A 17,446-nucleotide genomic window follows, 5' to 3' on the forward strand; every position below is an offset into this window, starting at 1 on the left:
GTAAAGGAATCAATATTTTCATCATCATAATCAGGGCTGGTAGAAAGCAGGCTAACTGCCATCCTTTATTTAAGAACCGCTGTGCATCTCTCTTCCTGGTATACAAGTTATCCTGCCTATCATGCTGTAAAGCATTCCCAGTGCTTACATCTAGGATGCTTCACCAGCAAACAAGGAATACATAGCTCTTCAGAGCAAACTTCTGTACTGTCAAAGTGTCCAAAACCAGGTATAAGCAAGTAAAACTAAGTTTGAAGAGCTCATAAATGGCTACAGACTCATGTCAGACAGGAATGAGATGAGCAATAACAGTTTGGTAGTGGCCCACCATGAAAGCATGTGAGCAATTAAATTGCACTTCTCTCAAGTTCTTGATTTCCCAATCTTGACGATCAAGGGAGGAGAGTGTCTGTGAGCAGTGGAGCGTGTTGCAGAGGGCCCTTTACACCCAGACATCCCTACTCCTCTTCCCTGTATTCCTTGGAGGTGGTAGCCCATAGGCTACCCTGGCCTGTGGACCCTTTTGTGGGGGCACCATCAGAAGACTTAGTAGCCATGCTACTGTCTATATTCATAACATACAGTGATTAAAATAGACAACAGCTACAGAAAGGCTCTCTGTTTTACACTCTGTGAGTGAAATGTTAGCTCCTATCCACTGCTTGGGTCTCTCTGTGCCCGCCATGGAAAAATGAAAATCCATGGGGCATATCTGATCTGACCTGAGGAATTCGTATGAACTTCACCCCTTCCTTTTCCTTCCAAACAGCTCCATTCATCACAGGCAGCTTGCTCCCATTTCCCACACAACGATGCTCAGAAGAAAATTCTGCTCCCCACACATGCATCAATGCAGAGTCACAGACCGGCCGCTTGCTCTGACCGATCTGGGAGAGTAGAGACCAAAGTGAAAGCAGCAGCAGCTGTCTGCCCCTTGATTCACAATGGAGGCAACCTCTGCAAAATGCTCCTTTAAAAATATCTCAGGGAGAGACATCACTCATGCACCACACTTGCATGATGAGCAGAGAGCTCTGCGTGTAGACTCCTTCACGTCAGACAATTACTACCAAATGTACTTTTTCTTTCTGTAGTGTGATGGGGAACAGTTCAGTAATTAAAGAGCAGGCTGAAGGGGATATTTTTAGTAACTTGATAGCTTTGAGATCACTGAATGATCTGCCAGGAGCGAGCCGCACACACATGGGGTTATAATTGGAGTAGCTGCGATTATTCCGATGGGAAAAACAGTTCCACAGGTCGCCCATACATGGGGTGTTTATTTGTGTGCACGTGTCCCACAGAGGAAGAGTGGTGCAAAGGTCAGCACACCTCGGCTGCCTTCTCCATGGTCCACACCTCTGCTCTTTGTTTTCCTCCTCGAGCATCCCACGTGCACAGCCCCTTACCGTGCAAGGTAACAGAGGCGCGAGGATGTCCATTTGGCCAGGTGATTGTTATAATCCTCCACGGGAACGTGTTCCTGGCTGGTGTGAGGCTAGGCAGCGGTGCGAAGGGAAGGGGCTGAGAGGGGAGCTGGGGAAGGGGCTGCCGGAGCTCCCGGGGTCGCAGCTGCTGGATGGGATAAGGATAAAGGGCTTCTGCGCTGCTGTTAATTCCTCCCTGGCACCAAGAGAAGGTACCTCTATGTGCTTTTTGACACAAGTTAATTGTAACTTTGTCCAGACCAAAAATAAAAGGCAGGAGAGGAGGTGTGAGGTATCCTGTGGACACAGAGACCATGCGACTGCTCAGTGCAGTTGTCTGTAACAGCCAAAGATGCAAAAGGGGACAGAGCAGCTCTCTCTTACTCTGGAGGGTTACTCACTAACTATTTTCTGGAGCCTAAATAGCATGGGCCCCAGAAAACACAGAGATGTCTTATACCACCCCGGCTGTTATGCTCTTACTTCTTGTACCAAGCACAGAAACGGGAGAGGAAAGAAACGAGCCAGAATTCCGCTGGTTGGTGTCTTTCCTTCTCTTCTCTTCTCATTACCTACAACTGTAATTTAGCCACTACTCTGAGAAACTTGGAGCCTCTCTCCAAGAAGCCGCGGGTAATATTTTCTCACCAGATAAGCAGTTTTCCTACAGAACCTGGCAGGTTTTAAGTAGCCTAGAGAATACCTTACAGCTGGAGACAGAATTGTCTGGGAAGATTGCAGTATAATTCAGGCAGTCAGCAAGCTGGCTGGCTGCGTAGGGACTTGAAAAGCATGTGCTTGGATAATGCACTATCCAGATGTTTCAAAGACTTTATGCATATAGAAAATAGACATATTTTATACATATATACATACTGTATATGTACATACACCACCTACACAAATATATGTATATAACGTAAGTTTTACATTGGTAAATAGATGGAAATTATGGATGGAATTCAAAACGTACTGCAGCTGATTGGGAATATCCTGAGATGTTGTGTATAGAGGTTGCCCTGTACAGGCTGTGAAGTCTCCCACCCTGGAGATATTCAAAAACCTTCTGGACACGGTCTTGGGCAACTGGCTGTGGGTGGCACTGTTTGAGCAGGGGGTTTGGACCAGATGACCTCCAGAGGTCCCTTCCAACCTCAATCATTCTGTGACTCTATGACATATCTTATATAAACCCATATTAATGCCATTCTATCTGTGAATGAACTCCCACCCTAAGTTACCATTCATACTGTACATGCATTGTTTTTAGTCCACAAAGTTATCCACAGATTTGTACTTTTTTTCCTACTGTTGGGGAAACTGAGGCCCTGAGAAACCAAGTGATGTGCACTAGCCTTGCTCAACAAGCCAGAACAGAGGTTTGCCCCTGGCCTCCGTTCCACCCTGGCTGCCGAGACTAGAAATGGTAACTCTCCAAGTGTTCTTGTTGCTTAATTTTTTTCCTACTCCTTATTTTCAAACTATACTAGGAAAACATACGCTTCTATGTTTTTTTGGAGCCAACTGTGCCTTCCGTGGCCATGATGACACTGCAATTATGTCATTGCTTGGAAGTGCATGGAAGTAGTATTCTTTTGCTGAAAGATGCTGGTTAGCCCCCTTTGGGAAGGAGCTTTGATAAAATGCACTTGTGCTGGAACATACAAGTGGTTTTGAGAGCCAGGACCCTGAGTCTAAAATTCAGTGAATGTTTTGAACAATAGTCAGCTTTGTAATGAACGAAGGAAAAAAGCCTGCACGTGAGTACATTTGACATATCTGCAGACATCCAAGATTGTGATACATGTGATTCGAGATCAAGATTGAAAGTGGCTGCTGTAATATCACACTGAGAAAATAACCAGCCTTAGCACAAGAGATACAAGCCAGCCAAAGGGCCACTACAAAAATCCGGGGGAACTGTGAGAGAAGATCACACTTTCAACTTGTGTTTGGCCATCTATGTATCTAAGGTACATTACAAGAGACCCATCACCGAATACAAACTCTGAACAAAACTATGAAAGAAAATTTCCCACTTGCTCCCTCAAGGCAACGCTCAGGGTCCACCCAGTCCAGCTGACTGCTCAGGTCAATTATGGGCAGAAGCGCAGGAGGGCTTCCTCCTCGCTGAGGAACAGCTCCGTCTTTAACAGGGCTGCCTGGAATAGGTTCAATTTCCCACTCTTTGTCTTTCCCCTGCGTGTTTCCCCTGCTACAGAAGTTTGCCAAGTGGAAGGAAGACCATGGGCAGTGCCCTGCAAGGGATGAAAAACCCATTTCCCCAAGGATGTTACTAACCTGGAGAAGTACTGGCCCCAAAGGGACTACAAGAAGAATATAAACTAAGAAAGTAGCTCCCAGGTGCATTAGCTACTACTTGAGGCTCTTGCACAAGCTTGGCAGGTCAGGTTAATCCATTTTTCAGTTTGGAAATGAAATCTTCTTTGGATAGTTTATAAAAAATTGCCAGAACTTCCATTTTCACTGAGAAATTAATCAAAATCAAAGTTTAATTTCACTCTGAGACAATATAAGCAGCAATGAACACCACCATACTTGTGTTTAAATTTTTTCCAGAAGTTTTCTTTTGTCTACAGCAATGGAAACCGTCATTACTCCGACCAGTTGCACAATGCTGCAGAGCAAGAAGACATATGGAGGGCATTTTTGCCCAGACTGTAACAGATCTTCAATGAGCTGGTTCGGCTGTGTGGGGTTGGGTTTTTTTTTTTAAGTCACAACATCAGAAAGCCACTGTGCAAACAATAGAAGGCATAAACAACACTTAGGAAGGCATTTTTACCACACTCATTTTCATGGTATTTGAGTGCCATGAATGAATGAAATCAGCAGCGCTGCAGAGGGTTAGGATGGCTGCTCGTACAATGGATGAAGAAATACCTTCGTCCCCCGTTTGCCATGCTTCCAGATGAATGCCGCCAGCATACGACAACCACTCGCTGTTCCCACTGGCCTTTCCAACAGCCTCGTCCAGGGCCTGATCCAGCCTTGCTATAGTCAATGGCAAGACCCCGGCCGAGCTCACTGGGAGCTGGACCCGGCCCTAAAGCTCTGGTTCTAGCAACAGTACCATGAAATTGTCCCTGCTTGTAGTACAGTGATTCTACACAGAGAAGTTCCTCTTTGGCTCTGAGCAATCGAATCACAAGCACATTTTAAATGCCAGAAACAAGTGGAGAAACAAGAAGGAGGGAGCTTATTTCATGGAAAGCCATTTGCTTTCTTTGAGTTCTTTACATCTTTCTTTGATTTCTTTGTCTGGGATGGCCCAAGCTCTGCAGGGTCAGATTATTCCCACCTGCTTTTCAAGCTGCTCTAGGAAAACAAAAAAACCTACTTCAGATAACTACACTTCAGTAAAACCAGCAAGTCTATTCTAGCAGATGGGCTCTGTGTGTGTGTGTGTGTGTGTGTGCGCGCGTGTGTGCATGCGTACATGTCTCTGCCTGTGTCTGAAAAAAAATGAGTGAAAAGAGCCTATCTTGACAACAGCCATGAGACCTTCATTTTTACTATGTTTGCTCTGTATTTTCTACACTTGTCACCAGGTAGCAGAGCTTCAACATGTGCATTGTGTCTTAGATGACTAAAATAAATTAATTTCCAAAATACACTTCTCAGACTAGTTACCTACCTAAACAAGGAAGAGCAATAAAGGATAGACCTCTGCAGTAACCTGCACCATCTCAGAACCACAGTTTGCAGGTGAGCATTACCACAGGTACATGCTTGAGAAAAGTAAACCCAGATTCAGCATACCTTAAAAAAATCATAAAATTCCACTGGCCGCAGTGGATGCACTGAAGATCCAAGTCTCTGGTATGGGAAGGTGAAATATTCTGCACGATCTGGGAGCCGAACATCTAGAAAATACTGCCAAAGGCTCTTTCAGTGACTTTCTTTAACAAAGAATAAGAAAAAAATCAGCAGCTTAAACACCTTATTCTAAAAATGTAAAAATGATAGATGCAGTAACTGATAAACCCTGTTATACCCCATAAACTATTGCGTTTTAAGTCCAAATTGAAAGGAGAAACAAACCAACTGCCATTTGTTTTACATCGTAAAACAGTTTACCTTCTCCCTCAAACAGCTGAAGCCAAAAGAAGTCACATAGTACGTATTTCTATGTATCAGGCAGGCTCCAGGCTCGTCTTGTGGATTCTAACTCAAGCTGGACATGTAGCAGAACTTCTCTCCAAATCTTCACATATTTTGATGAATTTGTCACGGACAATTCACAAATAGAAATCTGATGGGCGTTTGATTCTTTGCGAATTAGTCACTCCTTTCTAATAAATCTTTATGTCCCGCTCCTTTGACTTACTCAAGAGAACATATTGTCTTTTAAAAAACATAATATAGCCATCAGCAAATCATAGTTGTGGCACCACCAAAGCATTACCAAGTTGAAGAGTGGTGCCGCATCCCATTCTTCTCCATAGCATAAAGCGTCCCACACGCTCGCTGCCTCTGTTCTTTTCCATCCTCTCTCTCTTCTCAGTATCTTTCACCACCAGACTGGCACTGGCGTCCAGCCAGCCAGCCGGCACTTTAGCTAGACAAGTGCTATGCTGATATGCCTAGATCTTTGAAGTGTCACACAACAAGTCCAACAAGTTAGTTTTCTTCCTATTTTAATATTTTTTGCAGAGGGCCCCAGCCACAAAGTACATTTCCCATCAGGTTTTTTTTCGAAACAGCTCCTTTCTGTGCAAACTTCTGCTGATGACTTCCTTTTCAAAATGCTTTGACCCCTATTTTTGAGAATATGGCTGAGAGATGCCTTTGTAAATGATTTTACATTATACCTACATTAGGTATATACCGTGCCCCTGGAGGCCAAGTTCAGAAAGTCATGATTGGGTTGGTTAATACAATTTTTAATGAGCACTGATGTGACATGCTGCTTAGATCAAAGCGCAAAGAGCTGTTATTTGTCACTGCTTCCCATTATAGCACATTCTGAACAAGGGCACAGCAATGAAACAAGTAGGACTGGGTATATTTTAAAAAAAAATATTGTTCATCAGGCTGAAAAAAATATATCCTTAAAATAACACAAAATAAAAAAGACAAGTAAAAGACAAAGTATAGTCTCTGTTGTTTTTGTCAAGTTCTCCCACGTCTGAACCCATTGGGTATTGATTTCCTATTATTTCATTACCACATCTGAAGCTGCACTGATAGTAAATCACAAGCAGAGCCTCATTTACCAACTTGGCCAATGGAGCAGTAAAGTCATTCCCCTTTCCTCTTATGAAAAGCTGTTAGTGATGCCACCATGGGGGGCTGTCACTTCCCAGAGGAGAAACCGTGAGCTTCTGGAATAATTGACTTTTGGGATAACTGACTTTTTACAGGCGACCTTCAGTGTCATCTTTTTGCGGATAATTAAGTTGCTCGATCTGTTGATGGTAAAGCAGGTTGTGTCTATAGAAAAAGCCTCTCCTTTTGGATGTTGCTGCTTTTATACAATTATACTTCAAAACCGCTAGCCTTTCATTACTGCTCAGGGTGATGCTGGCCTACCACTCAGGTAAACAGCAGGCGACTTACATTAAGAGCCTTCCTACACGCCATATTATCTGTACGCCTGCCAAACACGTAAGACTTCAAGCTGGCTTCCTCCATCAGGCAGGACCCCTTCCTAACAATCTGGTGCTCATGGCCAACAACAGGGCAATTCGCTTTCCCACATACGCTGCCTTTCACTTCACCTTATATCACCCGTTCACACGCCCACCATTATCTCACTGATCACCCTGGCAGGAACTTCTCTTAGGAGAGGCAACCATCACACACAGATCTGAAGTACATTACGGGTCCCCATGACTCAGAAATTCAGATGCTTGCACTGCATTCAAGCGAACGTTGTTGTTTTCCTTGCTCACTGGATGTTTCACTTATTAACCTGCAGGCAAAGAAAAACTACTTGGGTGTCTCTGCTGCTGTAGGATTGTTACAAGTGGCAAAATCAGAATTTTGCCCTGGATTAGTCCTGAAAACAGCCCAGTGGACACACAAGCCTTTTTCCAAATGCGTCGAAGATGAGCAAGCAACATTGGGCAAGGGTATTTTTACAGCCTTATCTAGCATTACTTGCTCATGTTCATGGACACCTGTTGCTCAAAGGATGTTGCTTTTCTCTGTGCATCTCTCCCCAGGTCACTGAGAGAGTATCTGACCGCTACAGGCTTGTACAGACCGCCACCAAGTGCTCTGGAAACCATCCTTTCTGGCTTGAAAAACCTTTGTGTGAAGGCGCAAGCGTAACCCTGAGAATCCAAAGCACCGGAGCGCTAATTCTGACTCACCACTTACTTGTGTCTGTCTCAGTTTCCTCCCTATATAAGTGAGGAAGTTTAAATTTATTCTTCCTTCTCAAGGGAGTTGGAAGGAACCATAATTGTTTATATTTCTTTTTAAACATGCAGCATGTAAACACTTTAGCTCGGTTAAGCTGTTCATAACTCAGTTATGTTGATTTTCTCAAAATTTCCTCCAATTTGTTACACATTCTTTGCCATGAGGCCCTACAGCTCAGCCCCGGAGTCCAAACACAAACTAGAAAACACAATGTCCCTGTCCAGGGGACATTACAAACGAAAGCCTCATGCTTAAACTCCGGCACGAGTCACTCACATGTACAACATTAAGCGCATGCGCAAAGCGTTCGCATGACCAAGGCCTAAGACTTGATTAAAAATCAAAACTAATCAACAACAGACATGGGGGAAAGCGTGCAGAGAGCGCTGCACCAAAGGCAACTTAGGCATCTACTTTTAGCTCTTAAAACGCCCGATTTACGCAGAAAGCTGCAACCACACAAAGGTTTCTTTCGGAGGCAAGGGCACACGCCACGTTTCTTTCTGTCCAGCTCACGAACAGCCGCTCCGCACCCCTTGGGAAGCGGGATCCGGGCCCCGGGAGCCTCAGCCCGGCCGGCAGCTCCCGCCCCTGCTCGGGCCGCGTTCCCCTCAGCTGAGGAAGGACCCACCGCCCCCGCCCGCTCTCACACGCGTCCTCCATCCCGCCCGCCGCCCCCGCTCACGACCCCCGGGCTGCCCGCCGCCGCCCCCAGCCCCGGTGCTCGCTCCCTCCCGTTCCCGCCACCCGCGCCCCGCTGAGGCACCCGACCGGTCCCGGCCGCCCCTTCCCCCGCCGTGGGAGCGGTGTCCCGGCGGCGGGGCCGCCCCCCTCCCCGCCCCGGGAGGAGTCCCCACCTCCCGACCCCTCCTCCTCCTCCTCCTGCTGGAAGGGGAAATATGAAGCGGAGCTGCTGCCGCGCTCCGTGGAGACGGTGGGGGACGCGGCAGCGGAGTGGGCATCCTCGGGCACCGAGCGGCGGCCGATTCGGAGCCCTGCCGGGGCAGCGGCGGTGGTGTGCGGGGCGGGAGCCCTGAGGAGCGGGAGCAGCGGCGGCGGCCCCCGGCCCCGGAGGGTGCCCGGCGGTCCCCGGCCCCGCCAGCCGCCTGCCCCCCAGCGCCGGGCCGTGGGCTGCCCGCGGCGGCGCTGAGGCGCGGGCGGCGCGGCGGGAGGTGGCGGCGGCCGGAGCGAAGGCGCGGGGAGGGGGCGCTGCGAGGCGGGGAGATGTCCGTCCCGTACGGCAGCCTCATGAGATACCTGTTCCCAGCCCTGCTGCTGCACGGTGAGTGCGGGGCCGGGGAGCGGGGGGGGGCCGAGTCGGCTGCCTGGGGGTCCCCGCTCAGTGCGGGGCCGGGGAGCGGGGGCGAGTCGGCTGCCTGGGGGTCCCCGCCCGCTGGGTGACTCGTCGTGGTGCGCCCGAAAAGCTGGCTGGGTTGCGAGGGGGCCCCGTAACCTCGCTGGTGGGGGGAGAGGGTCGCGGGTGGATGTGCTCGCCCGTCGTGGGCATTGCGTCCCGGCTGCTGGGGCCGGGGGGTCCGGCAGAGGAAGGGTCCGCGTGGGTGCCGAAGCGAGCAGGGACCTTGTTCGCTCTGCCTGACCCCCCCTTGTTAGCGGCACCCTTCGCAAAGCGTGCGGGTGCGGCGTGGGGCGGCAACCAGCCGGTGCAGGTAAAGCCACGCAGGAAGCGCCCCGCTCCGAAGTTCGTGTCGGCGGCGTTGTCGTTGCACGGCTGTAACTGCTTGGATGGAGCAGCTGGTCCGGGCACCTCACACAAAGATGCTTTACTCGCCTCCGGGCAAGGGGCCGGCTCTTACCAAACTCCGGGGAGCTTGGCCGAGGTGTTCTGTGGGACCCATGTTTCACCCGCAGGCGTAGAAGGAGTTTTTGATGTGGAGATATTCACTGGGAAGCCTTAGGCAGCAGGGTTTGCCAGCACGGGGTCTTGTACCCAACTAAAAATGTTTTACTGCAGAGCACAGAGACTCTCGGTGTCATTACACACCATCCTGCTTTGACACTCTCTCAGCTTAGCCCTGGACTGACATTTCTCTGAAACTGCCCACTAGGCAAAATTTTAGTGAGAAAAGCCAGCGTATTTAAACTTAAACTTACGAGTTCAGCTTATAAATACATATTTAGGCACTGAAACAGATAACCTGTCTTTCTGGAAAGGCAGTGTTCTTCAAGAGCAACTTCTGCAAAGGAGGTTGTTTAATGAGCTGCTTCAGTATGTCTAACATTTGGCAGCCAGATTTGAAAAATCCGGGCACGATATTGTTCTGAAAGAGTGACTCAACCTACTCGGTTACAGCATCATTTTGAAGAGTGTTCCTAATTCTGAAGGACTTTGTAGCATCCAGCCTTCTTCAGTTAAGTTTCTTAGGACCCCAAGCTTACTCGTAAAAAGAGGAATTTATTTTAACTCTTACAGTGCAAGTGACCTACATGGATTCAGTGTGAGATCTGTGAGCTTTATAAGGATTTCAAAGCTGTTCCTGGGGTTGATTTTGTGGAGCAGGGATTGTCTGTCTCTGTGTTTGTACAAGTGCTAAGCACACAGATGGTATTCAATAAATAATAAAGAGCATGGGCTTCTCATTGTGTATGTTGTTTTGAGAAAGAACGAGCAGGGGACCCTGTTCCCCAGGAGGGGATTTTATACCCTGTTCCCCAGGAGGGGCTTTTATACCCTTCTCACAGCTCAGCTATGAAATCTGGAGAGTGTAGAAATGTGTTTAGTTGAGCCAGACCTGCCGGGACGCCAGAGGTGTTCTTTAAAACTCTGTGGTCTAAGATGTAAAAGTTGAAATGGAAGGTTTGAAGTTAGAGGGTAAAGAGAGGAGGTGTAATTACAGGGTTGGACTCCCCGGCTCATCTGCTTGGAATTACAGAGCAGAGCTGAACCCTGTCTGGAGCAGGAAACAAATCAGGGCCAGTGATCAGATCAAAACAGCAGCTACCAAAAGAGGATGAAGGAGGAAAATCATCTCTTTCTTCTATCTGCAGTTATATTTCACCAAATAACATAAACCTAAGTTCTTGTAGAAAGGCGTAACTCAGCGCCTTGCATATAAAGATAAACACCTCCGTAATGTCGCAGTGCACGGTTTGGGTCTGAACTTTAAGCGTTGGGAAACTACTGCCCTCTTACAAACTTCAAATGCCATCAGTGGTATATAATGCACTGAAATGTAGCCTGTGTACATGTATTTACCCTGTTAGCTTTAACTTGGCCTAGAACTTCTCCCTCTGTGCCATAGAGTCAATAGGAACATCCTTCGGGCAGCGGCTAGCCCGAATTGGTAATATGTAAGAATAACCAGCAATCCCAGGGGATCACAGTGTTAAGCCTCTTTACAGCATGTGATGTTTTCTTTCGCATTTCAATTGCACATGGCAATTTAAGAGTTAAAAGCGAGTGAGTGTGAGTGGGTGGTTAAGGATTTTTAGGACTTAAAACTTTATAACACAAGTTAAAACGTCCTGTAAGGCTGAAGCTTCTGCTTTCACTACAGTAAGAAATGCCTACTTTAACATCACTAAATTGAAATTTGGAAAAACTTGTCTTCATTAATCAAAATAAAACCTGTACAATGTCAGGAAAAAAAAAAAAAAAGGTTTGCAGCTGGAAGTTGTCCATTATCACTGTTTTCTTTGCTTAGACAAAAAGCCACGGAAGTTTCAGATGTCAAATGCTAAGATCATTCAGCTCCAGAAAACCTGATTAATAAGAGCTACGTTCAAGTGGATTCAAAACAAATTTTGCTAATTTCTTTTGTAAATGTAAACTTTTTTTACAAATACAGATGCTAAGAAGAAACTTTAGTGTATTTCTGGTGATGTTACTGTTACAGTAATGAATTAGAAACTTTAAGTAAAACAATTTGTTGATAACATCATGGAAATAGTACTAATAAAGATGATGAAGACGGGACTGCTAGGCTTTTCAGAGCAAAACTGTTTATGCTTTTAAAAGTTCTCTGCCAATATTGCTTAAATTAGTTACATAGAAGTGTTTTATTTCAAGACCTGTTCAGGAAAATAATAAGTAAATGTATCAGAAATAAATACTCATATCTATTAAATGGACAAATATTGTGCTCCGTGCTAGAGGTGTATGTGATCTGTTCCCTCAGTAAAATACTTCATTTGGAAATCTGGAAGACAACAAAGAGAGAAAGAGGGGAAGACACACTGCTTAGTGCAACACTTGTAGAGTTTGCAGGGAGAGTTAGGAGGTAGACTCAATTTTCTTAACAATTTCATCAGTGTAATTGGATTTCACTCATCTCTACAGCTTGACTGTGGGCTAGCAGTGGTACCATGTAGTTATCATGAACGGAAAGGGTGATTTTTGTCTGTGGGAGGTGGGCTGCCAGACGATGAAGCCCAAAACTAGCCTCAACCACGCTGAAGGCAAATACCCTTAGCTATTCAAGGCAAGGGTAGTATTTTATGACTGATGTCACGCTTTAAACAGGGCTGATAGAGGCCAGGATTATACATACTGAGGTTGTTTAGCGTTGTCTTTACTCAGACACAAGGCGTTGGGGGCAGTTCCACCTGAATAAATCCTGGTGCTGAGGTGTGGGTGGAAGACAGGGCAGAGGTCTGGAGGCTGCATGGCAGATGTCTCAGACAGAGAGCAGGTGTTCCCTTCAAAGAGGGCAAGATCAAGCTACCGTCAATATTGAATTGCACTGGCGGCCCAGTGCTGCACCCACTCATGTCAATGGCAGAGTTCCTGCAGCCCTGAAGGGACGGGGGGCTTTAACCATTCAGGGCTTCATAAAGAAGCCCACGCTTTGCAGATTGGCATTTCACCTTGCATGGGTAGCAGCAGTTACCCCAATTAAGAGATGAACTTCAACTTAGCAGATGTTGTCAGCTGTGTAACTGCTTGGTGCGTGGTTCCCAACCTCTTCCAAGACAGGGCGTTGAGTAAGGACTGAGCTGGAGCATAACAGGGGACCTCAGTGCTGGGCCAGTCAGCCTTGGAGGAATTTATTTTTAGCGCTCCCTTCTAGAGATAGTTGAGATCTCTCTTTGGGATCTTCCACGCTCTGAAACGTTCATTTCCCTCCATCAGCGTACAAGTCTCTTTGAAAGCCGTACCTGGAAACTCTTTATGCACAAGGAAGGCAACAGATACACGTGAAAGGAAATCATTGTCCTGTCTGCTTCCACGACGATAAAACCCAGCTTTCCTTTCCCAACCCTTTTGTTTGTAGTAGCTAATTTAGGTCTCAATCCTGCGAGGACTCTTTGAAGTTTCAAGTGCAGGGAAAACACTGGTAAACACAGACTGCGGCTTGGTAACAGGACGGTATATTCTCCATGGCAATTACATAAGTTTGCACTGTGGCTAAAAGCCTGTCATGGGTGTTATCTAACACTATCCCACATCAAGAAAGAGCGTAATCCAAAAGTCTGTTTATTTAATTGTGCAGGGCAACTACCCAGATAAGGAGAGCTATAAACTTAATCCAGCCAATTATTCTTTATCTGTTATAAGGTTTTTCCCAAGTTTCAAACAAGTTCTAACTTGAAAAGAGTTTGCTGCAGAAATACAGCACGAATGTTAAAATGTTTCAATCGGAGATGAAGCCACCACGTATTTTGAACTTGTACTATCATTTGAACTTGTACTATCACTCAAGGTTGTTTTAATTCATAATAAAATTGTGCTTTTCTGGATTTACATTGCTATAAAGTGAAGTGGTTACTCCTGAGAAATCCCAATCTAAAACCAGGTTTGAACCCTACTTCCAGGTAACATTTACTCTCCCATTTAGCAAAGGGTGAACCTGCTGAATGCCTAGTAGCTTTGAGTCTGGTTTGAAGCGCTTCACTTGGACATGTTTGAAGCCATGGTTTAGATCCTGGTAAAGGTGTTCATTAAACTGATTAAATCTAAACAGTTTAAGATTATTTGTGTTATACTTTTGCAATCTGGCATAGCTGAGAACAGAATTTGGCCGGGTATTTAGGCACGAATTAAATTATAAGAATTTGTGTTCAAGCACAACGCTTTTTATTATCTGTTTTGCAGTTGTACGTTATTTGCATGCTGTTTTTCAGAAAACCGAAACATTTATTCTAGCAGCTCGCAGTTTTTTGCAGAAACGTTGGTGGAGAGCTTTGTCATAGCCATTTTTGAAACACGTTTGGGTAACGGGCTGCCAACAGATTGCCCTTTTAAGATTTGTATTTTACTCTCAGCTATGTGCAAAAATCTTTGAAGAACTTGAAAGTAACCTATCTTCCCTTAACAATTACTTTTATCTTGAGTGGTTGTTCCCACATCAGATACAGGTTTATAGGTGAACCTGAGAGCCTGAAGTTCCCTGTCTGGTGCAGTGCGTCTTACTGGAGTGGCAGCTGTGTAGACCTCCACTTTCCCATCCAGATGGATGTTGCATCTGTCCCTGTCAAGTGTGATCTGGGAGGGCCTGAGCAGGGATCCGCACCTAGCTGTAGCACCTCTTAAACTATTTTTGATTAGTTTGATGCTAAAGCTGTGATCTAAACTGCTAGGGCTTGGTTATGGAAGAGAAGTTGGATATCAGCTCATCAGAAAATGCATTTGTTTTGCTTTGATTTTTTAGCTGTCATTTCTGATGGATTCTGGAATTTTCCTTTTCCTTTTGGACTTGCTCCTTTCTTTGCGTAAACAGCCACCATGGGGCGGGTGATACTATCTTATGACCTCTGGTTGTGGTGTAGCTAAAGTGAAAGCCAACCAGAGGCTGCACAGAGTTATTGCTATTAGTCTCATGCAAAGATTGTTTTTTGTTTGAAGTCTGTCACACTTTTGAGTGATAACATGATGGATTTTATTTATTTGTTTGTTTGTTTTTAACAAGTGGGTAAGATTCTATCATAACACACAAAAATTTAAGTCAGTCACAGAGGGCCTGAGATACTTTCAGTTGAGTCTGAGATACTTAAATGGCTTGTCGTGGAGGTATTGAAACCTACCGTCTGTCTGTGCTGTACAGAACAGCAGACTTGGATCTCTTTGAGTGAAACTAGTGGCTCCAACTATGTTGCAACTGCATCTAGGCTCCAAAGCGGGCTTTGAAAGAGCCGTGAAATTATTTTTGCAGTTTCGTGGAAGCACATTTTAACCTCAAGCCTCCCACCGATGTCCCATTTCACAGGGCCAAATGGGTCTTTTAAAATTAGTGCCGTCATCCCTGCAGGACCTGGGTTTTGCAGGACACCTCGTCGTGCGCTGCCCAGGGTGGAGCAGGGGGATGCTGTGCCGCTGCTGAGCGCCTGCTGCAAGGAGAAGCACAGGAAGATGGTGTTCAGTTTACTGCCCTGTGTGGGAAGCGTGTCGCCGGTCGTGGTGTTTGATCTTCAGATGGTACAAGGGGAAGTTATGGCTCCTTTGTATGGTAGTCATATGCCCAGGCATATGTCAGTAAATATAAAAGCGTTGAAATCATTACTCAGTAAGGAAGGAGCCTGTGCTAAATTAAGTGTTTCCTTTCCCAAGCAACACAAACGTAGGTAAAGGTCCCATCACAGCTTTTTAATTTTATACCATAATTCATATCCTGATATTCCCGTCCTATTTATGTGATGTTGCCTAGCACATGTGTATTTTCTACATACCTTCCTCTGTCTCTGCAGCCTTTGTTATGTTCTCATGCCTGTCTTGATCACCTAAACTTGTTCCTGCCCTCATTTCTCACAGTTGGATGGACAGAGTCCCTAACAAATATCCTCTCCGCAGGTACAGATCTCTGGGACTAACGATGCAAATCTCCCTTCTATCCACAGGTTACAGCTTATCATTTGCAAGTTGCAGACAGAACTACATACATGTGACAGGGAGAGCTGGGACCCCATTGCTTTCAAGCTATATCAAAGAAAAGACACTGTGTAATACCACAAAAGTTTGACTCCTTTTCAAAAACCCCTTCTTTTCATTATTTCCCCAAGGGAATAATTGGGAATGTATAATGTGGTTACTGCATTTTCTCCTTTGATATGTGCACATACAAGATGGTATCCTCCCACAGAAAGATTTTTGCTTGGAGACATTAAATGCCCAAGTATGTTTAAATGAGTAAATTGTTCATTTTTAAGTGCGTCTGTATTCATGAATCATATGACATGAGCTAGGCAAAACACAACTGCTTAAAAGCAAATGGTATAATAAATATGCCTGGGAAATAGTCACTTGAACCATTTCTAAACCTCTTCTTGATGGCAGATTTCAAACGCTTAACAACCTCAAGTGGAAATGTAAATTTTCAAAGACTTTTTCAGTGTGAGATCTGTTTGTCTGCAGGACACATCCTGACAGCTATGTTTCTGTTGAAAGAGTTAGTACTGATGGCTACAGCCTCTACCGGGTGTCTGGCAGGAGGTGTCGCTTCTGACCCAAAAGGTGCGCTGAGCCCCTGGACAGGAGCGCTCGCTCCATTTCAGAATGAGGTGCTGAAGTAACATGGGCTTTTTGAGCGTGTGGAGACTTAGAGATGGAGAAGGGTGTTAGAAGGCAAGCTCTCAGTCACTAGCTGGGATTCGTAACGACAAAGATAAATATAGTGGTACGCTTACCTGTACCTGGCTGAACTTGTTCTCCTGGCAGTGTAAAGGCCTGTGATGTCTGCCCCGTACCCACACGGTTTCAGATAAACCAAATAAGCCCAAGTTTTTTGAGAGTGTCAAGTGCTGCTCCAGGTGAGGTGAGCTGCAGACATGGCACAGCACTGGCTTCAGCCTAGGAGGCTGTACTGCCGCATGTGTGAAGCACTGACCCTGTCTCGTAAATCCTGCCTCTCCGAAGATGTAGTCAGCTCAAGCAGAGCATCACCACGCCATGGTCATACCATTTCTGAAGTGGCTGTACTGTTTCTGGCTGCAGAACGGGAGGTGTTTGGTGCTAACATGAGTGACTCCACTCACCAGTGCAGAAATAACTGAGAAGCCTTGACTTCCAGAAAGGGGGAAGTATTGACCCTCTGAAAATCGGGCTCCTTTAAGGGCATCTCAGACGGCATGCTCAAATATCAAAGCATCCCTAGTATTTATTACCCTTTAGAAAGTAAGGCCATAAATTCTCATTCAGATGGAAGAATTATTTGTAACCTGCAACAATGCTACCAGATTTTCCAGTAAAGACTTTGTGAGGCTGTATTCATTAATCTCATTAAATCTTGAGACCATTCAGTGGTGAGCACTGTTTACATTCAAGTATTTATTGTATTCTTTCTGATCATTCTTTACCCTGCCTACTGGATAAGTCTTTGCCTTTGTTTAGCTTAGGAATTACTATTTTTAAATGGTTGACATGTATTAGTATTTTTAGCAATGCCATTTTCCCAAGTGTTACCCAAGTTTCTTCCAGAAGGTCTAAGACCTAGCCAACATAATGAATCACTGACACCATTTTCTTTTTTTGCAACAGGAGATAGCAAAGGTTTGAAACAGTGTTTAAATAAAAAACAAATAATACTCATTTTCTTGTCATTTTTTAGTGATGCTGCGCACTGCCCAAGCAGATGCCTAAGCATTAGATGGGGAATAAAGCGTAGGACCCTGCGTTAAGTGGCCTGGCATGGTGCAGGGTTGCACCATGCACTGATGATCCCCAACAGCCCAGTTCC

At 45.6% G+C, this 17,446-nt stretch overlaps 1 protein-coding gene across 1 annotated transcript in view; it reads left to right on the plus strand.

Moving 5' to 3' along the window:
- The first annotated feature begins 9,044 nt into the window (after positions 1–9,044).
- Positions 9,045–17,446, plus strand: part of APCDD1 (APC down-regulated 1) — a 29,612-nt gene continuing 21,210 nt past the window's right edge. The window contains exon 1 of the mRNA XM_068396998.1: positions 9,045–9,102. Within this exon, the coding sequence (XP_068253099.1) occupies positions 9,045–9,102 (58 nt within the window). The remainder of the gene's footprint in view (positions 9,103–17,446) is intronic.

Source organism: Nyctibius grandis, chromosome 3, assembly GCF_013368605.1.
Source record: "Nyctibius grandis isolate bNycGra1 chromosome 3, bNycGra1.pri, whole genome shotgun sequence".
In the NCBI taxonomy this organism is placed as follows: Eukaryota; Metazoa; Chordata; class Aves; order Nyctibiiformes; family Nyctibiidae; genus Nyctibius; species Nyctibius grandis.